Source organism: Conger conger, chromosome 1 (assembly GCF_963514075.1).
Source record: "Conger conger chromosome 1, fConCon1.1, whole genome shotgun sequence".
Taxonomy (NCBI): Eukaryota; Metazoa; Chordata; class Actinopteri; order Anguilliformes; family Congridae; genus Conger; species Conger conger.
The window spans coordinates 80896651-80920658 of NC_083760.1; the positions used below are offsets into that span (position 1 = coordinate 80896651).

At 41.0% G+C, this 24008-nt stretch overlaps 2 protein-coding genes across 6 annotated transcripts; one reads left to right on the top strand and one right to left on the bottom strand.

Moving 5' to 3' along the window:
* Positions 1-710: 710 nt before the first annotated feature.
* tomm40 (translocase of outer mitochondrial membrane 40 homolog (yeast)) lies at positions 711-8673 on the top strand. 4 transcript variants are annotated; one of them, XM_061241424.1, is made up of 10 exons: positions 711-758; positions 2026-2246; positions 2674-2741; positions 3142-3234; positions 3745-3846; positions 4013-4118; positions 4503-4625; positions 5448-5524; positions 6465-6567; positions 6902-8673. In XM_061241424.1, exons 2-10 carry the CDS (start codon positions 2027-2029, stop codon positions 7039-7041), a joined length of 1032 nt encoding a protein of 343 aa, XP_061097408.1. In that variant the 5' UTR covers positions 711-758; position 2026; the 3' UTR covers positions 7042-8673. The 4 variants fall into 4 exon arrangements, with proteins under 4 accessions (XP_061097408.1, XP_061097383.1, XP_061097393.1 ...); XM_061241399.1 differs by lacking the exon at positions 711-758 and adding an exon at positions 772-974; XM_061241409.1 differs by lacking the exon at positions 711-758 and adding an exon at positions 773-958.
* A 58-nt stretch (positions 8674-8731) lies between these two features.
* On the bottom strand, positions 8732-20430 carry LOC133128099 (meprin A subunit beta-like). Of its 2 annotated transcripts, none has more exons than XM_061241375.1 (17): positions 20361-20430; positions 19902-19994; positions 19626-19662; positions 19316-19360; positions 17724-17761; positions 16360-16438; positions 15717-15834; positions 15449-15627; positions 15060-15278; positions 14281-14433; positions 13108-13164; positions 12753-12974; positions 11744-12181; positions 11180-11347; positions 10991-11093; positions 10675-10707; positions 8732-10248 (listed from the first exon to the last, which is right to left on the bottom strand). In XM_061241375.1, exons 2-17 carry the CDS (start codon positions 19956-19958, stop codon positions 10182-10184), a joined length of 2013 nt encoding a protein of 670 aa, XP_061097359.1. In that variant the 5' UTR covers positions 19959-19994; positions 20361-20430; the 3' UTR covers positions 8732-10181. The 2 variants fall into 2 exon arrangements, with proteins under 2 accessions (XP_061097359.1, XP_061097368.1); XM_061241384.1 differs by having other exon boundaries at positions 20259-20383.
* Positions 20431-24008: the final 3578 nt, after the last annotated feature.

Below are 24008 nucleotides of genomic sequence, written 5' to 3' on the forward strand. Positions count from 1 at the left end.
TTGGGGTTATTGTGAATACAAGTAGCAAAGGCTCCATCAGGCTAATTATGAATCTACTTTAAGGTGCTGGTACAGTGTCTCTGTGGAGGTGGCGATAAAAAGTATTCTGTGATGCAGTTATTTTCATAAATACAAATGAGATTCGATGGGTTGAAGTGTAAATCACATTACACTTACTTAGTACACAGGCAGCAGGCACAGGACTGGTTCACAAAGCAACTCTACCTTGAGACTGGAGTGGCTGCTGGGATGTTGGTAACCTCAGAGAGAATTTAACAAGGGTTAACCCACGGTGTGGGTCGAAGTGATGATGGCAGGGGTGAGGATTTGGGGCCTGAGGCCCCAGGCCTATTCTATGACGTCCTAGTTCAGGATTGACAAGAATGTTTTGTATCATAGGCACACACACACACGCACACACACACAAACACGCACACAAAAACACATTAATTGTTGGTTTTGGTCAGTTAGTTGTTTGTAATGATCATGTAAATTGATAGCGGCACACAATACTGATTCACTAATTAAGCCCTGCTTGCTGGCTCAGAAAGTCCAAAATAAGCTTCTACATAAGCATTATTTCTAACTAGACCAGATTCAAATTGGACCAAACCCATTTCATGCGTTTTCATATTGAAAATCAATACGAATAGCCTATCTTTGCATCTTGCCTACAGATCCTGCATTAAAAATACACTTCCCAAAAATACCCGGCAGTGCAACCTTGACCACGTGGGCAGGCGAAAACAGCAGACAAGGTTGGTTGTCCTTTTTAGATTCCCAGTGTATTCTACCCATAACAGATCTAGGATCAGCTTGAGTCGAGACATAATCCCAGCCCAAACATTTATTTTAAAAGGTAGCTGCTGACTCGGAGTCGGTGTAATTACCGACATTTTTTACTACAGTTTGCCCTACCTGCCGGTTTAGCGCATCCGTCCAGTTTGGAAGTCACAGCGTGAGTATGGCATGAGGTGTGAAGCAGTAGATGGCCTGTTGTAAAACTAAAATCGATTGTAGAACAATGTGTTTGTATTTGTATCAGTAAATGCACATACACTATCGAAAATTATCAAGGCAGATAACGTTACACACGTCACGCCAGTTTATTCATATTCAGTAAACTGGTAGTGAGCTAGCTAACTTACTTGGCTAGTTTAGAGCTAGCTAACTTTGACAGCTAGGGACAATAATATTTACTTTACGCTCGTTTTATTATTTAATGCTAACACATTCTTGCTGCTTGCTGGTTAAATCGGCTCAAAGTTAGACTACTAATGTTAGCGACCATCTGTCTGACGTTAAATAAGTTCGTTAAGCTAAATGACTTAGCTAGCCTAGCTCTATGTCTGGCAACTGCAAGTTTGTAGCTGCACAGTTCTCTCAATTTGCTCATATATTGGCAATCCATTGTATTTTTGTGGATTGTGCCGCTGATTAATAGCAGTAATGTTGTAGAAGCTCGTTGCTTCGAGTTAAGTTACACGGCAAGTTCTCGAGATCTCCTGGTAACAACGTCACGAGTTGGCTAGTCGTAGGTTAGGAATTTACTGGATGATTGTTGAGTAGTAGCTAGCTAGGTAAGTTATATCGTGTTATTGTTAACTAGTATATATTCTATAACCACATGTTTCAGGTTAGAGTTCTGGGCAGGCCCTGCCACGGTCCCCTACATTATAGTAACCTTACAAGATGCCTAGCTGCTTGACCTGGACTGCTTTGTAACACTGATCATATAATGTTATGAAAATGTGATACAATTCAGTGCATAAGAGCGTGCGATATTCTGCCTATTCACCGGCTTGCTTTGTATTCACTGTAAGCTTTTTCAGTATCTTCTTGCACCCACCCCCCTACTTTGGTTTTAAATGGCCGTTTTTCCTTCAACCATCACTGGGCCCCCTCCACCTCCACCTCCACCCCCACCCCCACCAATATTAGCAGGCGCCACGACAACACACTACAACTTCTCATTCTCTCTCTTGTGTCTCTCTCTCTCTCTCTCTCCCTCTCCCTCTCCCTCAGTATGGGCAGTGTGTTAGCTGCCACTACCCCAAATCCCCCCCCAGCTGCGGGGGGTAGTGGTCCAGGCGGGCCAGGATTGGTATCCGTGCCCCCTGGGTTCACCATGCCTCCTGTGACCCCCCTCCTGCCCTCCTCCAGCACTGGTGCTGGCAGCTCCAGTGAGGTGGAAAACACCCTCCCCAACCCTGGCAGCTTTGAAGAATGCCACCGCAAGTGCAAAGGTACACACTGAGAAAGTGTGCGGGTTGTGTGGGTTGTGTCTATACCGGCGTGCACATGTCATTTGCGGTCTAATTTGTTCACATTGTGAAATTGGAGAGATTTTGTTGTCTGTCGGCGTGTGTTTGCTATCTGTGGTCTATTCTGAGCCAGCCCGTGTACAGCAGTGATGAAATTGAATATACATTCAGAGGTGTGTCTTTATCGTGTTTTAGTATATTGGAGATGTGTGCTGCCCCTGGCATTGTGACCCTGGAGCAAACTGATTTACCCAAATTACTTGAGTAAATATGCAACTATGTAAATGAATTAGTTTAAAAAGAATTTAACGTGTGGGCATAAGCCTCTGCTAATGTCTGAATGTAATGTAATGTACACGCTGAATGCAGTGGCTAAACGGTGTGTCTCTCACTCCTGATGCCATTGCAGAACTCTTTCCCGTGCAAATGGAAGGAGTGAAGCTGGTGGTCAACAAGGGCCTGAGCAACCACTTCCAGGTCAGTTAAGTCACGGTGGTTACCATTCGCAATTCTGTCATATTTTCACATGATTATCCGGGTGAGCCGAGTTCAAGTGCTTGTGTGCGTGTTTGAATGGCTCTGCCTATGGCTGTACAGTAAACGCTGTATAATCTCTATGGCCCTCTTGAAAAGCCTAATGTGTGTAGGGCACGTGTTATAATTGGGTGGTCTGCGATGCATAATTTGTATTACCCTGACTGAAGCCGCTGGTTTGCAAAATTCCATGGCATGGAACAGCATCCCAGCTAACAAAAAATTTTCTTCTTGACAAAAGTTTCCAGTAACATTTTGAGAACATTTTGTGTTAGCTGGATGATGCCTGTGACCTCACCATCTGCCAGCAGGCCAGCTTACCTCCTTTCCCCCGCCATGGCAGGTGAATCACACAGTCGTTCTCAGCACTGTGGGAGATTCCAGCTATCGGTTTGGTGCCACCTACGTGGGCTCCAAGCAGACGGGACCTGCGGAGGTACGCTTCACTTAGTGCTTACTCCCAGCAGCCTGAGTGCTGCCACTCTGCTGTGCTGCTGATGGTCTATCCAGCATCTGTGAGCTGTGTCTGTTTCAGCAGAATTGTTATACTGTCTGTGTCAATATTGGAGGGGGGGGGGGGGGGGGGGGGGGGTGGGTGTTGTTGTTAGGAACTGGCTTTGGGAACATCTGCATTTTTAGTGGTGGAATTTGGAGAACATTTAGGCTGGTTTTACAGACACAAATTAAGACTGAATGGAGATTCTTAGAACTAAACTTAATCTGTGTATGTGAAAGACACTCAGGTTTTGGTGAGCTTAAACTGAAGACCACAGACTTGCTGTAAAAGAAGGCAGAAATCATTACTTTGGGAAAATCGCCTGCCCTGCTACTTTTGGGTTTGGCACTCCCTCCCCACAAGTGTCTGATTTTCTTTTTGTATTTGCCCCCACACACCCTGGTACGCAATACTAGGTGAAGCTCATTGTGTGTTTGTGTCGATCATCAGTCCTTCCCAATTTTGGTTGGAGATATGGACAGCAGTGGCAGTCTCAACGCCCAGGTCATACATCAGCTCGCCAGCAAAATCCGGTCCAAAGTGGTTTTACAGGTAGCTATTTCATTTACAGTTATATTAACTACGTGTTAATGCTACCACAGAGTGGGAATTAATGAATGCAGGATTGCAAATAAATGTAGTATTGAACAGATTGTTAATGTTATTTAACAGCAGAACAGCAGCAGACATGGAGAGTTGATGTTAGATGTTCTTTTAGACGCAGCAGCAGAAGTTTGTGAACTGGCAGTGTGACGCAGAGTTTCGGGGTGATGACTTCACAGCTACCGTCACCCTCGGCAACCCAGATGTCCTTGTTGGTTCTGGTACGAAATTAACATTTCACGTTTACCACGCTTAACCGTCATCTCGTGCATTTCTCAGTCACGTAATAATTTAATTATAATCTTCCCTCTCCCTTCTGCTTCCTCTTTAAAACACTGCCACGGTTTTTCTCATACCAGTGATCAGTGAATATACAGTGCAATATGGTTTGTGTTAAGTCATACGTGCTGATGAACTTGAGAGTAATTCTCAAAGAACATTGAGGTTTAAAAAAAACAATAAATTATAATTTAATTTCATACTCGGCAATTTCCTGAATCAACTTAGTTGAACCTGAATGGCCCCACCCCTGATCGCTCAAGTCAATGAAATATGCCATTGAAAGAGCCCTGGCTTGTGTTGACTCCTCTGGCCGTGTGTCTCAGGCATCGTGGTGGCGCACTACCTCCAGTCCATCACGCCCGCCCTGGCCCTCGGAGGGGAGCTGGTCTATCACCGCAGACCTGGGGACGAGGGGACCGTCACGTCCCTGGTGGGCCGGTACACGGGTGAGCCCAAACGCCAACCGCTTGCGCCTATTAACATCTCAATAAAGCCAAACGTGTTTGCCCTGTATTTAGATGTTATCGAACCATAGATGGATGGATAGTTTATTTGTGTAGCGCATTTTGTACACATGGGAATCCAGTGCCTTTTACATTGCATTTATATAGTGCATTTCTAGACACTCAGTGCTTTACAGTGATGAGGGGGAAACTCGCCTCAACCACCATTGACGTGTAGCACCCACCTGGGTGATGCGCAGCTGCCAGAACACCCACCACAGTTTTGCTGATAGGTGGCTGGTTGAGAGAGCCAGGATTGGGAATGTATCCAGGACTTCGGAGAGCCCTCTTTGCGTCATGGGATCTTTAGTGACCGCAGTGAGTCAGGACCTCGGTTTAATGTCTCTTCCGAAAGATGGCGTCTCTTACAGCACAACGATCCAGTGCACAACCACTGCGCTCGGCCATTGGGGATAATTTGACTAGTACTAACCACGCCCACACCTGCTTTGCTTCAGCCACCTGGCAGGAGCAAGGAGCACAATGGTCTGGCTGCTATACCATCATTTGTCTGTTAGCTTTGAGCTTGTGGAGCCCATCTGGCATTGCAGTGTGGCCCATTTAATACACTACCAATATTCCAAGGCTAAGAGAGGTACTTACTGATCAATTTCATATGCATAGGGTTTAAAAAAAAAAATGTATTCTGACGTTTTGTGTCCAGATTGGTTCCGTTGTGTTCTCTTTTTCATCGGAACCCTGACAAACTGCATACTTGAGCTGAAGAATAATCGGAAGAATAACGATCTCTGTATTTCCTCTCAGGAGTTAATTACGTGGCCACATTGACAGTGGGTGGAGCCGGGGCTCACGCCTCCTACTACCACAAAGCCAATGATCAGGTGCGTTCCACGCCAGGGCTGCCCAACCATTTAACACACCACACCTCCTTCAACAGCTAGGCCGTGTCCGAATCGGCACACTACCATTCGCTATACAAGTGAATCTCCAACTTGTATAACTTGTATGCTCAATAGTAGGCAAGTGCGCGGCCCTAGAGTGGCAGTCTTATTGAGGTGCAAAATTAGGGTTGAAATGAAAACCTGCAGGGTGGAAAAGGTTCACGGTTGGGCAACCTTCTGCACCTTCCCTTACCTTTCATTACCATAATATGTGCCTGTCTGGTCATGTTCTGGGAATAAGTCCATAAACCAACTTCTGGTAAATCACAATCTTGTGTGGATGGGGCTCAATTTGGAGGTTGTGATTCAAGCCAACTCGACCAATGACCAATCATGTAACACTGACTAAAATTTGCTGGGGCCAATGAAGTTGCAGGATACCAATTTTGTTCACTTCTTCCATACATTATAGAGTCGGTGTGTCTGGGGTTGAAGCTGCACTTTCCCTACTGTGTCCTCTGGGTACATGCCTCTGTGTTATTCAGTCTGTTTATGACCTTTACCCTACTTAATCTCAGTTGAATAATGATTGACTACAATCTCTAACTCACTGGATGTTACCGGGCTACAAATCATGCACCCTCACCATGTGGCTGTGTGGCTGTGTTTGTGTGTGTTTGTGTGTGTTTGTGTGTGTTTGTATGTGTGTGTTTCCTCTTCCTCTTATCTGATACCTAGGTTGTTGGGTCATTTCCATTTCAATTCAGTACTTTCAGTATTGAACGTTGAATAATATCCAGAACAATCTGTGAGGGTCTTTTCCCAGAATTAATTGAATTTCAGGTAATTTCTTGAATAAACGGAAGTGGCATTGACCCGGCCTGCTATGGCCAGTGTGAGCGCTAACCTGACCTGACTCCTCCCCCTCACTCCCTCACAGCTGCAGGTAGGGGTGGAGCTTGAAGCCAGTACTCGGATGCAGGAGACCAGTGTGTCCTTTGGCTACCAACTGGATGTACCAAAAGCCAACCTGCTCTTCAAAGGTACACCCTCCAGAAACACTGCATAACGCACCACAACCTGTGTACAGCTACAGATTAATGGCCTCAACACACCACAAACGGTGTACAGCCACTGCTACAGTATAACCCCTTTAAAGTAATGTGACACCAAACTATTTAGATTAACGTAAAATAAGAGGAACATGCCATTCAGTCCATGCAAATATGTAACTCTGTGGTCTGAAGTGTGTATAGCAGTGTGCCAACCCAGTTCTTGGTCGTGGCCCCCAACCTGGATACATGGATAATGTCCCATTATGGGGGAATGATAATGTGCTTCACTCATTATCCCCCTTTCATTTCCTTCCCATTAAAGGTTCATTAGACAGCAACTGGATGGTGGGAGCGACTCTGGAGAAGAAGTTGCTCCCTCTACCCCTGTCCCTGACCCTGGGTGCTTTCCTCAACCATCGCAAAAACAAGTTCCTGTGCGGCTTTGGCGTCACCATTGGATAGAGGCCTCGCAGTCCCACTCCTCCCGCATGTCTGTCCCGAGAGAAACAAGGCCACTAAAGACTCGGACTCGGAGAGGTGAAGGGGCGACGGCTGGGCCCTGAGACAGGCCCTCTAACGGCTCCTGACCGGCTGACACACGGGCGTGCAGAGAGGAGGACAGCACCGCACTGAAAGACTCAAAGACGGTTCACAGACCCAGGTTCACAGGGAAAATAAATGCCATCAGAGTGGTGATGAACGGGGACAGAGTCGGTAGAAAACTGTTTATTTTGTTTCCATTTCAGTGTTTGGGGTGTGCAAAGGCCTTTTCTGGTCAGATGGTGAAGTCATGGATACTATTGTTGGGTGTGGTAGAGCAGCCTGTGCAGGAAATGGTGGCATAATCCAGATTTATTTCTTATTTGTTTCTTTTCTTGAATATGTGTGTGTTTTCAAGAGATGTATACACTCACTGAGCACTTTAAGTGCACGGGTGTTCCTAATAATCATGCCGTTATCTAATCTGTCAATTGAGTGGCAGCAGTGCAATGCATAAAATCATGTCGATACAGGTTGAGGGCTTCAGTTATTGTTCGCATCAACCATCAGAATGGGCGTGGCATGATTGTTAGTGCCAGAGGGGCTGGTTTGAGTATTTCTGTCACTGCTGATCTCCTGGGATTTTCACACACACTCACTAGTCCCCAGAGCAAAGAATGGTGCAAAAAACATAAAAATACAGTGAGTTGAAGTTCTGCAGACAGAAACACCTTGTTCATGGGAAACGTCAGAGGAGAATGGCCAGACTAGTCAAAGCTGACAGGAGGTGACAGTAACGCAAATAACCACACATTACAACAGTGGTATGCAGAAGAGCATCTCTGAACACACAACGCATCATAACTCTAAGTGGATAGGCTACAGCAGTAGAAGTCTAGAAAATGTCCAATAAATACCCAATAAAGTGCTCACTGAGTGTATGTACATATATAAGCCGATAATCATAAGTGAATTGCATTTCAAAGTTAAATTGTTTAATGAAAATGGAAATCTTGTAAGCTGATTCAGAGGGGGGGTGCATTGTTATTTAAATATTGTGGTACTTACTGCTGTTCATCATCACGTCTATCTTAACAGGTGCTCTAGAACTAGAATTTTTCATATAAAAAAATAAAGACCACCGCTTTATTTCAAGATGCATGGGGTCAATATCCTACATAACTCCTTTATCGCACCATTCTCTGCAAACTCTAGAGCAGAGGTCACCAACCCTGGTCCTGGAGAGCTACTGGGTCTGCTGGTTTTTGTTTTCACCTTAAAATCAGCACCCTGCTGAGTACCAGGTAACCAGGTGAGGTGAGTTAGCTGTGTAATCATCTGCTCTAATTGATCAATTAAGTGCAGAGTAACAGCGAAAACCAGCAGACCCCGTAGCTCTCCAGGACCAGGGTTGGTGACCTCTGCTCTAGAGACTTGTACTTGATCAGCCATTTTTGAGCTACAATCCACCCTGTCTGGCACCAACAATCATTCCATGGTCAAAGTCACTTGGATCACATTCTGACATCAGCTGAACCTCTTGACCACCTCTGCATGTTTTTATGCATTTAGTTGCTGCCACATGATTAGCTGATTAAATATTTGCATTAACAAGCTGGTTGGTGAGCAGAGGAATTTATCTCTTTATAATGACCAGGCATGACCAGGTGTCTCAAAGAAGAAAAGGATTTATTTTTCTGCACAAAGTCCAGTACTTAAACACACAAGGTGGTCAAGCATGAACTGATGAGACAGGCAGTCTGCCATTTTATAATCAAAGTGTCTTACTAATACATAGATTATAACATTGAGTGGAAATATAGTGAAATACATCATTCTACCTCTGATTGGTACACAATCAAAAAACTCAAAAAACAACATACAATTATTGGTTCATGCAGCATGCGTATTGGATGAACACGAGTGCACGGTGCCCCAAATAATACACAAACCCTTCCAAATCAGAACTAGCTATTCGGTCTCTCAGAGCCGTCTGTTTTGTTAATTCAAGATGAAGTGTCTCCTCTAGTGATAAGATAGGCCAGTGAGTCTCAGCTGACTGGAAGTTATGTATGTACTGAATGTTGTTTACCAGGTTTAGTGATGCTATGTTTACAGTGTCGTCATGACTGAGCACTTATCTGCCCAAACACTATTGCATTCTCCCAGGTACACTTTGTTCCAGTGTCACAATCACTCCTGTATTCATTATTCAACTATGACTATCACCACACACCAAAACATCCATATCATGGAATGTGCATGTGACACCACCATCATTGGACACATCATCATTACATTACATTACAGGTATTTAGCTCTTATCCAGAGCGATGTACAATAAAGGGCAAATAAAACCCAGGGACAAGTGTGTTGAGGACCCTAGAGGATAGTGCAGTTCCAAGTGACAAATCAGCCAACAATGACGAATCAGCCCACAGACATGGAAGTGCAAGGCCTTACAAACTGGTGCGAAGACAATCCACACTGCCATTAAAGGAAAACACCAACATTTTGGGACATAGGCCTTTTTTCTGACTTACCCAGATGATGTTTGATTTTATTTTCATTTTTGTGCATTCACTGGCTCAATTTCCATCTTAGCATAACGTGTTAGCTTAGCATAAAGACTTGAAGCCTATCGGAGTCAGTAGCCTACCTCCTTCAAAGTGAAGAAATACACCTTACAGCAACTCCGAAACGGTCTTATTTACACACGCTAACGTGTATTTGAAATACGGCTGAAACTATAACCGATGAACACACATGTATCCTCTTGGTAGCCGCTGGTCGAAGAACTTCTGACGGTAGTTTTAAACGTCTCTCGTTCTTACATTTTAAAAAAATATTATTGTTCATTAGTACGAACCAACCCGGCTGTCCTTAAACAGTCCTTAAATGAACATGGACTATACTTTATTTGTAACGTGAATATCTGTTTCTGACACTAATGCGTAATTAAACCCGTACAATGATCGTCAGACATTAAAGTGTCTAAAAACAATGAAAAAGTGCTTTATACTTCAGGAATGGCATCAAGGTTGAAATGAAAAGCAGTGCTCGCTGGGGCTCACAGATCCACGGCTCTGTAAGGACCAGGATCAGGCTGCTATCGGTGCATATCAGTAACTCCACAGCATTGCCCAGGCCATGAGGACAGCCACCACAAAAGAGGAGACCTGTAAAGAGCTGTGGAGGAACAGGACATGGTATTTTATAATAATACAATCTTCTAAACCTATGAACTGCTCACAGTACCTAAATGGCAAACAAAAAAGGTTATCGCAATGTTGCTGCAATGTAGTGGCAATGTTACAACATTGGCAAAACGTTCCAGTAACATTCTGAGAAGATTGTGTTCGCAGGGTATAGGAACAGGGGCATGGCGAGTTCTGTTACTGTGCAGCCTGCATGAGTGTGATAATTCAGTCAGAACTGATTCTGACACAAGCCAATTGATAATTATCCAACATGGACCTGTTGGTCATACAGTTCATGTTCAGCGTACAGAAACAATGACCATTGATCCCCAATCACCGGTGCAGTCAAACACTGATGCAGAACTGTGAAGGCAGGAAACCCTACGATACAGTTGCGAGGGAGTCGGCTACACACCTTGTTTTGCTTGTGGTGGTTGTCTCCCTGACACTGCAAAAGGAGACATTTAATTATTAAAACTTAACTTTGATGTCAGTTTGAAAAGCCAAACTGCATTTAAAACTGCCCCAGACATTCTGTGAGTACAGCTATGAGGAAGTCTTATTGCCACTCACTGTAAGAATCCTGAGGATGAGGTAGCAAAGTAGTACGTATGTATCATAGAAACATATTCCATTAAGAGGGCAATTCCATGCTGGTTCTATTCCCGACAATCTATTTCCTCACCCACTTCAAAACAAATGCAAGGGAACATGAATGAAATGGTGCTTACAAAGGCACACATGGGCCATCATCTGCATCGGCACTTGCAATGTTCTGTGGTGGCAGTACAGTGCTGCACTCACGAGAAGGGCCAGAACGCAGTTCTGAAATGTCTGTGGAAAAAGTTATTGTTTATATTTTCATTAAGAAACGATGATGCCTGTGTTTGGCCATTACCACTTAACCAGTTAACCCTTACCTTGCATGTCTACAAGGATGAAGATGTCCCCTCCTTTCATGAATCCTCCATTCCTAAATTCTTCCAAGCTCCTTAGTTGCACTCCAAATGCACGATTCACGTAATAAGAGTCGCCGTTCGAGTCATTGAACAATGTTCCAACTTTCCGTGGTTCGTCCCATATAGGAGCTAGTGATGATAATAAGATTGCAGATTTTTTTAGCCGAAGAATCTCATGCCAGAACATCCTCAGTTGTGGAAAGAAAGCCATGCCTTAACTGGACCCACAATTATAACGACTTTACTAATGAGCTCAGGGCTCTGAGGACAGTATTTGTTAATGCAATAGAGCAATTGTCTCAGTTACACTCTTAAAACTTTTTGGTAGACTTTTTGGAAGTTTATGACTTCTTACTTTGAAGTGTTTAATCAATTGATATATTTTAGACTGCTTTGTGACATGCCAGAAACAGAGCAAAGCATTTATTTCCTTGAATGCTTGCGACAAAGCCATCTAAAATATATTAATTGATGAAATAATATTGTGAGACAGCTTTTTTCTTGTTTTGCTAGATGAAGACTCACCGTCTGTTGACGTGGGATCCGTGGTGTAACTAAATTGCCTGGACATCCGTTTCTGGATGTCAGGGTTCTGGTCCAGGAATAGGATTGTGATCTGATGCCAGGGGCATGGCCACTGCAGCTGATCGTCATTTTCCCCTGACACCAAGCGAACAAAGGCCCCAATGACAGTTGGGCTCAGTACGGCCAAAATTTGGTACCCGTAGCCAGTCTTGGAAAAATATCTTGGGCTAAAGAGGACTGTGTCATTAGCAATGAGCTGCTCCACGTTCCTTATGTGCCAAGTCTGATGGGGACACTCCGTCTCAGACAGGTTGATGTCATCGATGGAGAAGCCGCCAGAGGAACGTCCTTCTCCTTTTTGCCCCTCAAATTCCACCTGGAATAATTTGTTGGCATTCAGAGGCACATGCTGGAGCTGCCAGTAGTCAGCTGGTGGGCCTGATAAAAACAAATAGATTTTTGCATTTCCTTGTATATTATTTGCATTACATTTATTTAGATTAGGTATGGTATATATTCCCATATAGCCACAAAATAGGTTGTTGGGATATTTGGATAGTTTACGAACATGTGAGAACATTATTTGGCAAGCTAGCTGAGCTACGTGGTTAGCAGTAGTCATGCTTTGTGAACTGTTCGTTTTGTGGCATTGCATCATTCTATGGGTTTGGTTTGGTAGGGTGTCCTGATTGCTGATGCAGGCTAGTATCATACTGGCTCACTAGCTGATAGCTAACCAACTAGCCTACATACTTGCTAGTTATAAACAATCTTTCCTCTCAGACCGGAACCAGAAATTTGATATCAATATTCTGAAAACTGATATCACAATTCCGGTCAGAGAGGAAACCGGCACATCTCTGGAGGCAGAAGCAGCAAATGAAACACTAAAACCACTTTTAAACTTTTTTAAGTTAGGTTTTAGGTTGATCTTGACCAACAGGGCACCTAATAGAAAATAAACCTAACTTTCTTGCCAATAATGCAAGTCTCTAAATACAACAATTACCTGTGATCCGCCACATAAGACTCAGTGTTTCCTTGTTATTGTCTTGATCAAACTGTCTTATCCATATGTTGAGTTGATCAGACTCATTTCCACTGTGGTAGTAATAAAACTGGAGGCACTGTATACTGCAACGTCTCCTGGGAGTCATCTTCCCGGTCTCCATTTTGGCTCTGTCTCCTTCCACACCATTGACTGTGCTGAAATGCATGAAGATGTCTGTCCCTGTGGAAAGGGGTTAACAGTACTGGATAATCATTGGATAATCAACTTATGAAAACCTGACACCCAAATATGATCCTGTCATAGATATAGATATGAGATTCAAGACAAAATATTAATGGAAACGTTATTATACCTGTCATATTATTTGGAGCTGAGGTGCTGGATTCATTGGAGGGAGTACTTGTTGGTCCTGGAATAAAATAATTTGTAAAGTAAAAGCTAATAAAATAAAATTATATTGAGTAGCTCTGTTCTCCCAAGGACTGACTATACATTATCATATTCAAATCTTCACTATTTACAGTAAATACCATCTAAAGCTCATAGGTTTAGATGCAAAACTGGTTGGTAACAATAAGACATTTTTTCTCTCTCAAGTAAAATTTTATTTTTCCATTTGCAAATCAACTTATGAAAACCTGACACCCAAATATGATCCTGTCATAGATATAGATATGAGATTCAAGACAAAATATTAATGGAAACGTTATTATACCTGTCATATTATTTGGAGCTGAGGTGCTGGATTCATTGGAGGGAGTACTTGTTGGTCCTGGAATAAAATAATTTGTAAAGTAAAAGCTAATAAAATAAAATTATATTGAGTAGCTCTGTTCTCCCAAGGACTGACTATACATTATCATATTCAAATCTTCACTATTTACAGTAAATACCATCTAAAGCTCATAGGTTTAGATGCAAAACTGGTTGGTAACAATAAGACATTTTTTCTCTCTCAAGTAAAATTTTATTTTTCCATTTGCAAATCAACTTATGAAAACCTGACACCCAAATATGATCCTGTCATAGATATAGATATGAGATTCAAGACAAAATATTAATGGAAACGTTATTATACCTGTCATATTATTTGGAGCTGAGGTGCTGGATTCATTGGAGGGAGTACTTGTTGGTCCTGGAATAAAATAATTTGTAAAGTAAAAGCTAATAAAATAAAATTATATTGAGTAGCTCTGTTCTCCCAAGGACTGACTATACATTATCATATTCAAATCTTCACTATTTACAGTAAATACCATCTAAAGCTCATAGGTTTAGATGCAAAACTGGTTGGTAACAATAAGACATTTTTTCTCTCTCAAGTAAAATTTTATTTTTCCATTTGCAAATCTTGAAATGAGATTTGCTTTGATGAGTAAAATTTAATTCTTGAAGTCTTGAAATTAGTGAAACCGTCTTACCTCATTCAGTATTTTTGGCATAATTTAGCATCAAAGTTAATAGTAATTTTAGCATTAGCATTCCTTTAATTTAGCACTGAAGCGATGCAGAAGTAGTTTTGTACCTTCTGAAACCCCCAGATTGGTGTGACCGGAGCGGGGGCCACCGGAGGTGAATGTCTCATTGCTCCAACTTGCGTTGGTCTTGGAGCACTGGCTCATGCGACACGTTGACTCGTTCTCAAAAGTGCACTTCTCCAGAAGGGCCACTGAGGATGCTGAGAGTGTGATTTATACAAATAGAAGTGTCAATGATAGCTTTGGAGTGCAGGACAGCCACTTTAACATTGTGCCAGTTTACGCTGTTAATCTATGCCAACATTGGTGGTCATCGTGTCTAGAATGTGTGTTCCACACTGCTGTTCAAGATCAAACATTTTACTGTGGTGTAAAATAGACTAAAAACTGCATTTCTACAAAAGAATCATCCAAAATAGTGAATGTCTTTGACTTAAAATGTGCCTGAGACTGTCAAGAATTACTTTCCTGGGCGATTAAGATCATTGTCATCAGGACTGGTTCTAAACTTGAGGTCCCTTTTTGAATTATACATATCCCACCCAATCGGACAAACAGATGGGCTATGACTACTTATGTTGCATGTCGCCCATGCCTAAAGCTGGCTCTGACTGTCACAGCCACATTTTATAGTGTGTTACAATTGCAGTATCTTTTCAAGTATTGCAATATGTCTAACACATTCAAAATTATACAGATTTCTACACTTACAACCTAGTGTATAGTATAAAGATAGGCCAGTGTTTTCATTTCGATATCCATTAGCCTTGCTCTATAAATGACTTAATATACCACAATTAGCCCCATTGCTGGTCTTTTGACTTACTGCAGTTGTAGAGGTTGTTGAGTTCCTCGGCATCATAGCGACTCAGGCTGAACCTCTGTCCAATCAGATTTTGAAACTTAGGCTGCTTTGTGATTATAGTTGTTCCGTTTCCATTACTAAAGGCGAACTGCGCATAGTGCATGATGGAGTTGTAATCATACAGACTACCTTGTGTGGTGCTTTCATTTTTTAATATCTTTTCGAAGTTGTTCTCAAACCCTGCAGAACACAGACATAATACAGCAAGAGAATATGTTGTGAAGTATTTAAGGTTCAGGAAAGAATGCGCAGTGTGATTTTATTTTACATCAATATTCTCATACAGGTGAACATGGAACAAAATACTGGCGAATCCAGCAAAACTTGAATGTAATGAAAGGGTGACATACCTTTCTCAATGTTCTCCCAAACAATTGTGACATACTCATCTCTGTCAAATCTGGATTGCTCATGAAAGAAGCCTAGAGCATGAAGAAATTCATGCTCGACAATAAATACGTGATCACAGTATTGTCCAATGGAAAGGATTTGTCTCCCAGAACGAATATTCCCCACATAAGAGTAGCATCTATAAGGAAATGCAAAAAAATCAGGATGAAAAAGTGCCTATCACAACATTTTTTTATTGTTTTATTAAACAATGATGAGAGAGGTTACCCTGAATCTTTTTCAATTGATATGTAGTTTCTCTCTGTGTCCCGTAGCTTGAAATCTATGCATGACTTCAGAGCATACTCTTCAATTGACCTCAGCACAACTGCTTTAGCATTAATGTCTGCAATGCAAAATGAGACATAAATTAAAACCGTGCAAATGCAGTTGATCTTTAACAGCATGTACATCCGTATTCCTCAAAACATGGTCCCTGAGGGCCAGGAGCTGCTGGTTTTCCACCCTCCCTTTACCTGGGAGTCAGGTGTGGCCAATCAGTAGCACTAATTGTTAAATTAATTACCTGGGAGGAAAGAAAACCAGATTTGGATTTGAGGATACCTGATGTGCATGGTGCACATTACTAAGGTGTGGTGTATTTTTGGCTCCTGACATTGCAATGATTTAGTCCTACACACAGGTAGGTTGTCTCCACCTCTTCGTCTCCTCATGTGTTTGTCCCCAGCGAAGATATTGCACTACGTTATAGTTCTCGGAGGCTTTTCATGGATATTGGAAATGGTTGGCATTTATAGAGCGCCTTTATCCAAAGTGCTGTACAATTGATGCTTCTCATTCACCCATTCATACTCACCCTCACATACCAATGGCGATTGGCAGGCACCAACCAGCTCATCAGATTACTCACCAAGGCTAGAATTAAGAGTATAGGGCACTGGAATCTCCCATCTGGCCTCCGTTTCTAAAACAGCACTTCTTTTCCGTTTCTGAAATCAAGCAATGGCAACTTGAGCCCCAAGCTTAACTTGGCAACTTTGGAGCTTACTCTAAACAGAAACATCATGAAAAGACGTGCCAACTTGTCCTCTTTACACACTTAATCAGTCAACATATCAATATGACACTAAAACTGTGTGTGAATGATTATTTTTTGGCTGAGGAACCAATTCTGTGGATGAACATTTTCGGGCATTGACCAATCTTTGTTTTGCCTTGCTGTTTGGGTCACCGGTCAAAACTGCTGTCTGGCTAGACAGGGGACCAGGTAAGCTCACAGGAGTTGGATTTGTTTTTTTGTGCATGTGTGTGTTCTTTTGAATCCCACTAATCATTGTTTTGTTTTGTTTTCTGCCTTCCTCTCCCTGCTCCGAGCTCCAGCCTGCAGATGTAGCTGAAGCACCACAACCTGAACCCGGCTTCAGCTATCCTCCGGATAATCATCTATATTTGTCATCTGCAAAAACTACTTTGTGATAATCTTGTGCTGTAAAAAGCGCAATACAAATAAAATTGACTTGAATTGAATTGATTGTGTACTCTGATGTACTCGGGTATTCCCATGCAGTGCCTTTGTCTGGGGTTCTTTCTGTCCCCCCATCAGGGGACAGTAGCTGCCAGTGTATGCAGGAGGAGTACAAAGGAGAAATTCCGTACAGATATTAGGAAGTATCTTCTCACACAGAGAGTGGTCAATGTGTGGAATAGCTTGCCAGTGCATGTAGTGGAGGCACAAATACTGGGGGTTTTCAAGACTAGGCGTGTTGGAATCTATTCATTACCTCATGTTATGTTATGTTATGTTATGTTATGTTATGTTATGTTATGTTATGTTATGTTATGTTATGTTATGTTATGTTAGGTTATGTTATTTACATTGATGTATAAACTGAAAATGCTGATTAATGTGCACTGTCCCTGGTGAATAAATCAAATAAAAGAACCCAGGGCAACAGTGGCAAGCCAAGGGCAACAGTGGCAAGGAAAAACTGCCTGACTAACAGGAAGAAACCTTGAGCAGAACCGGGCTCACAGGGAGAGTTCATCTGCTTCTGGCCACATAATGAAAAAAAGTCTTATTGCAGATATAATGGGTAAGCTTAAAAATCTATAGTTTTATTGTGCTTTAGAGAGGAATATAATTCATATAATACAATATAATTCATTTGATGTACTTTGTTGATAATGAGTCACCAAATCAACGCATTATCAATGATGCCAAATCAATAATTGATTGAAAAACAAACCTCTATGGATAAAAATATGATAACATACCTGCATGATATCACCTCCAGTAAGATTCGGATTCAGGCCTGTATTGAAAAATAATAATTTTCCATATATTTCCTGCAGGTCTTTTGCTTAGCTTAGTGCTGTAATCTTAATATTCTGCTATGTGAGACCTAGCAGAAGTAGGCACATACAGTATTTACATATATGCTGTGGCCAAACAACCATGAAGTAATTTTACATTGGTGTTCATGAACATTTTTTGTTTACTATCTATTGTATATCAATCATCAATTATATATCAGTATTGGCCAATTTCTTTGTTTTTGCAATACACTGAATACATTTGGGGTTCAGATAAAAAGATAAACACATTTTCATAAAATTTCTGGTATTTACTGCTAGATGTGTTAAACTACTTAGAACATAGCTGACCACTCAATTTTTCGGTAAGCAAAATTCTTGTAACAGAGAGTATTTAAGTTAATTGAAGTAAATAACACTTAATATTTGGCAGTATATCCCTTGCTTGCAATAACTGCATGAAGCCTGCGACCCATGGACATAGATTCTTCTTTTGTAATGCTTTTCCAGGCTTTTATTACAGCCTCTTTCAGTTGCTGTTTGTTTCAGGGTTTTTTTCCCTTCAATCTCCTCTTCAGGAGGTAAAATGCATGCTCAATTGGGTTAAGGTCTGGTGATTGACTTGGAGGTCTAAAACCTTCCACTTTTTCTTCATAATGAAGTTCATTGTTGTGTTGGCAGTGTGTTTTGGGTTATTGTCTTGCTGCATGATGAAGTTCCTCCCAATTCGTTTGGACACATTTCTCCATAATTTGGTACATAGAATGTTTTTGTTGACTTCTGAATTCATCCTGCTGCTACCATCATGAGTGGCGTCATCAATAAAGATTAGTGAGCCCACTCCAGAAGCAGCCATGCAAGCCCAAGCCATGACACTTCCTCCACCGTGCTTCACAGATGAGCTTATATGTTTTGGATATCACTATTTGAACTCTCACAATGTTTCTGTCATCAACTGTTGTTGTTTTCCTTGTTTGATGTCTGTTGGTCAGTAGTCAGCAGTTTATTTCTTTTTCAGGACATTCCAAGTTGCTGTACAAGCTATCCCCAATGCTTGTTCAATGGCTGTGGTCGATTTCCCCTCTTTCTAAGCTTCAAAATGACTTGCATTTCTCCTAAATACAGCTCTCTGGCCTTCATGTTGGTTTTTCTAAATGCAGTATTCACAGGCAAAACCAAAGGCTAAAACCAAGAGTCGGCATTCAGAACTATTCATTGTTTAACCAATAAATCTAACAGGACACATGTGGGCAACAAGAAACACCCGTAAGTCACATGTTCCAATACTTTTGCTCACCTAAAAATTGGGTGGTCTGATACAAAAGGTGATATATTCTAAGTTGTTTAACAAATGTAGACAAAAATACCAGGAAATGAAAGCTGAAATTGAGATCTGTCATCTCATATCATCTTTTGACCCCAAACTCAATTGTCTTCAATGTATTGCAAAAGCAAAGGAATTGACCCTGCTGTTCTAATATTTTTGCAGGGGACTGTACAATGCCAGTCTTATTCAGTTCCAATAATGTAACAAATCATTGGCCGGACTGTACCTTGGTTTATTTCTTCAATGCTTAGATCCGGACCTATTACAAAGTCTGTTGAAATTAAAAGAACAGCAACACATCAATCAAACAAATCATATCAATATAGCAATAAATATATGAATATATCTTACATGTATAATGCCAGGCTTTTGGCTGACCAGGTGCAGTACATTGTAGCAATTTTAATCAGAAGAAAACTTTATTTTTAAAATAATTTAACGCTTATATATTTACCATGCCACAGGATGCATTAATATGTGTATCAACTACCACCACCACACTGAACAAACAGTTACAAATAAGCAATTGTGCTCACCTGGACCTAAATCCTTGACAATATCACCTTGTGTAGGCTGGGAAAAGGAAAATGAAAATAAACAATACAGTACAAATATAATTGGAATTACAATATAATTACCATTTGTGCAAGCATCGATGCAATATGCACTCATGGATGGCAAAAGTGTGGCCTCTAGATTCCTTAGCTTGTAAATGGCCATGTGAACGAGCAACAATCAGGCAAGTGAGAAAGATCACATGAGTTATACATTTTTATTTCAAAGGAAAATATTTATACTTTTAAGGTACCTACCATGGACTGGGATAGTTTTATGGTGAAGCCCACAAAGAGAAAAATAAAAAAATCCATTCTTCATTCGGTGTAGTGCTTCTTGATGTAGTGTAGCTTTGAAATAAAGAAAGAAAGAAAGAAAGAAATACAATTTGATGATTATGTGCTGTACTATACGAATCTGCACTTAATTTGCTCCAACACGTTTTTAAGCTCAAATACGTAAATCATGAAACAACCCTGAAAGCTTGTCATTCTGGAGTCATTCAAGTCTAGAAAAGACAGTTTCATGATTAAATTTTCATTTGCAATACATAATCTACACAATAGCTGCTTTCTGATATTCAGGTCCAAGTCCAAGACAAAATGTACATTTACCTGAAAACTAATATGTGGGCTCCCCATGTCCCACAAAATAGACAGTTGCTGAAATATTCAAACGTCTAAACAGTTAGGCTCAGTGTCATAAAAATACTGTACCTGTTTGTTGAATGAATGTCGCCTTGCTGTGGGATATTATAAGACTACTGCAAAATCTGACTTTATATGCAAAGAGAAGGAAGTGAATTGGCAAAATTCCATAACTTTGGTAGACAATGGAGAAATGGGAGGAGCTTATAATGGCCATGACACCCAGTAATGTGGGCTGGTGTGGTTTCACAGCCTGAGAGTCCATGTGAAACCAATCATGTGTAACTCCATCCCTACTGTTTTCATAATATCAAATCAATGTAAAACCAGCTAAGCTGCATTAGAGTTCCGCCAACTCTTTCATACCTCCTTAATCCTGTCCTGTCAGACAAGTTTTCTGTTGTCGGTGACAGCTCTGCTCAGCATTTTTTGAAAGGAGGGTATAATGCCAGTTACATATGAATATTATTCATATGTATTATTATGTTATGTATTCAGATCCAATACCAGGATTTTGGGTGGTATAATACATTTCACAAGTACATTTTACTTCTGTCAAGGACTCCGACAGAAGACAAAACTTTCCTTTTAAAATGTCATTAATTTAACTCTATATTTACCATGTCACAAAATATGTGTTAATATGTGTATCAACTACCACCATACAGAACAGCCATTTACCAATAAGCAGGACAAAATCACAAAAAATTAGCGATCTGCATTGTTTTTTCAAAGGCAATCTTGGCAGTTTTCCAAAACGGACATTTGGAGTCTCCATAAGGACACATGGAACCTAACTGCCGTTATGGGTCTTATGAAGTGTAAAATATTGCATTTTGCTTACTAAACTATTTTTTTGTTTGTACGTTTGCAGCAGGTTGAGAAGAAAAAAATAGTACAATAATAACAATAATACCATATTGTAATTTAAAATTATTATTCAAACACTGTTGGAATCTTAAAGGTACAATAGCTAAGATTTTTGTGTTAAAACATTGTTACAAGACCATTGTAAATCCCTTCCTATCATTGAAAAAGGTTCACTCACATGTTGACTCACCCTCTGCCAAATTTATAGTCAATAAATTTGGGTTTCAAAATATACAGTTGATGGCCCAACACTCTGCACCAAAACCTTATAAAATTGTACAATAATTCAAGCTCATTGGTTGAAAATACGGAGAAGGAGGAGGGATAAACAGTGATGTGGTTACAGTGTGTTTGTTGCTGTTAGAATTCAGAAATTACCTACCTTTAATGTCATTAGCTAAAATGCCTTTTCGTCATCATCTCTATAACAAGCTCGTAGTCAGTTCTCTGATGAGCTGAAGTTATCCAGAATTTTCTTACACACGGATGGGGGTAACGCATTTTCTCTGCAACTATGTTACAAATACTGGTCAGAGATGGTTGTACTAGGGCCCATCGTGTTTGAGAGAGCCTAGGTGCCCTGAAAAAATAAATGAATACAAAAACCCCCCACTAGCCCAGCCCTGGGGTTTATGGGACCTTGAAGTTCTTTCAAAACAGAACGAAATTGTCAGACTCCAGGCTGTTCTGCTCTTATCTGTGCTATTCCTTTCGTTTCAGTAGGTGTCTATGTCCTTGGCATTTTCCTGTATTTTGTCCCTTGTTGCTTTTAGTAGTCACTCATTCATTTCAGCTGTTTGTCGTTTTTGTTAATTCACCTGTGTATTTATACCCCTCTACTTCCTTTGTCTCATTGCTAGATTGTTATGTATGTACCTCTTTTCGTGTATCCTGACTTTTGTTTTCTGATTATTGATTTTGTTTCGGTTTGGATATTTCGTTTTTGACTTTTGCCTGCTGATGAACAAACTTTTGCTTGTGACTTCGACCCCGTCTTGGATAACCCTTATTGCAACTGTCTGCTGGCAATTGACTCATAGCTGTCTCGACTGTCTCTGTTGGAATAAGGAAACCTTTATTCTGCATACTTCCAGGTTGCTATTAGTTCTTCTGCCTCACATTCTCACAGGTATAAGGCTATTTGACATGGAGTGTGAAATGCCAAGAGAAACAAAAGAGTGTTTTATTCTCAGACTTGTGCAATCCATCACTTAAAAAATGTATTTTTGAATCTTCACGCCCTTATGAACAAATCAAATGAAATGTGCCTTCACGTCAATGAAAATATATGAAAACAAAACTGTGTGACTTGAAATAGGTTTACTTATAGTTAATTTTTCCCACCCTCATCTTATAAATGTAATTATTTGCTTATGAGCACTCTTCATATCTGTTTTACTGTTTTACTTCATATCTGTTTTACTTAATATGTCATTAAGATTAAAATAAATATTTATTTTTTGCTAAATACTTTAAATCTTAACCAAGATTTGTGATAAAACACACATTATGTTAAATGTTATATTATGTAAATTTTATATTATGGAAATATTTATTTATACAACCAAGGTTTAAGATTTAAGTATTTAAAGTCAGATTAAAGTATTTTTATATATTTACAATATATTTAGAACATACTTAGCCTGTATATTGATATTTGTCAATTAAATATGGGTTGTAAACAACAAAGCTAGGTAAATTAAAGCAAGTTGAATCGGCCTACTCCCACTTGCCAGATACCTGTAATCCTGTGCTCCTCTCTTACTATTTGTCTACGGGCTCCTAGTTACCGAAGTGGTTTTCAGACAAGCTTACTGGTTTGCTGACAACCTTGACAGTCTGTCTGGAGACATTGTGCTTCTAAGATAATTCTTGGTTCGTTTCAGATTTGAAAATGATCTCGGCTGAAGCCACAGTCAACAGAAACTATTAAAAGGAGCTTAAAGGCTTTGGCAACCGAGGAAGAAGCTGAGCAGAAGTGAGTTGGTGCTTTAAACAGGCTACAGCAGTTCAGCGAGATTCTTTAAACGATTCTGTCCCATCCACCGTAATGCCCGGTGTCACGGTGCTATAGTGAGCGGCCTGTAGCGTAGTGGTTAAGGTAAAGGACTGGGACACGCAAGGTCGGTGGTTCTAATCCCGGTGTAGCCACAATAAGATCCGCACAGCCGTTGGGCCCTTGAGCAAGGCCCTTAACCCTGCATTGCTCCAGGGGAGGATTGTCTCCTGCTTAGTTTAATCAACTGTACGTCGCTCTGGATAAGAGCGTCTGCCAAATGCCAATAATGTAATGTAATGTAATGGAAGATATAAACTGTATAAGAAAGGCCTGAGGGAAGGCTGACTCTACCTGGAGGCTGCAGGGGAAGTACAGCGGCCTGCGATTCATCAACAGGCGTGGAAGGTTCATGCCCGCTTACTGGTCATAATAGTGACATATTATTACCACTATGGACAGGCAGCCTGAGGTACATAACTGGGACCTGCAAGGTCGGTGGTTCGATCCCCGGTGTAGCCACAATAAGATCTGCACAGTCGTTGGGCCCTTGAGCAAGGCCCTTAACCCTGCATTGCTCCAGGGGAGGATTGTCTCCTGCTTAGTCTAATCAACTGTACGTCGCTCTGGATAAGAGTGTCTGCCAAAATGCCATTAATGTAATGACATTATTTTGGTATTTTAGCTTGTCAAGATAATGTTTTTGTAGCTTTTTGGGCACCACTGGGAGACTTTTTGCTCATCATCTTGAGAAATAAACTGCATCGGTCTGTTCACTTTCCAAACCGGCTGCGCATTAGTTTTAGTTGTGTTTTCTGAGCGCCTGGCAGGTGGTTATATATGCCTTTGTG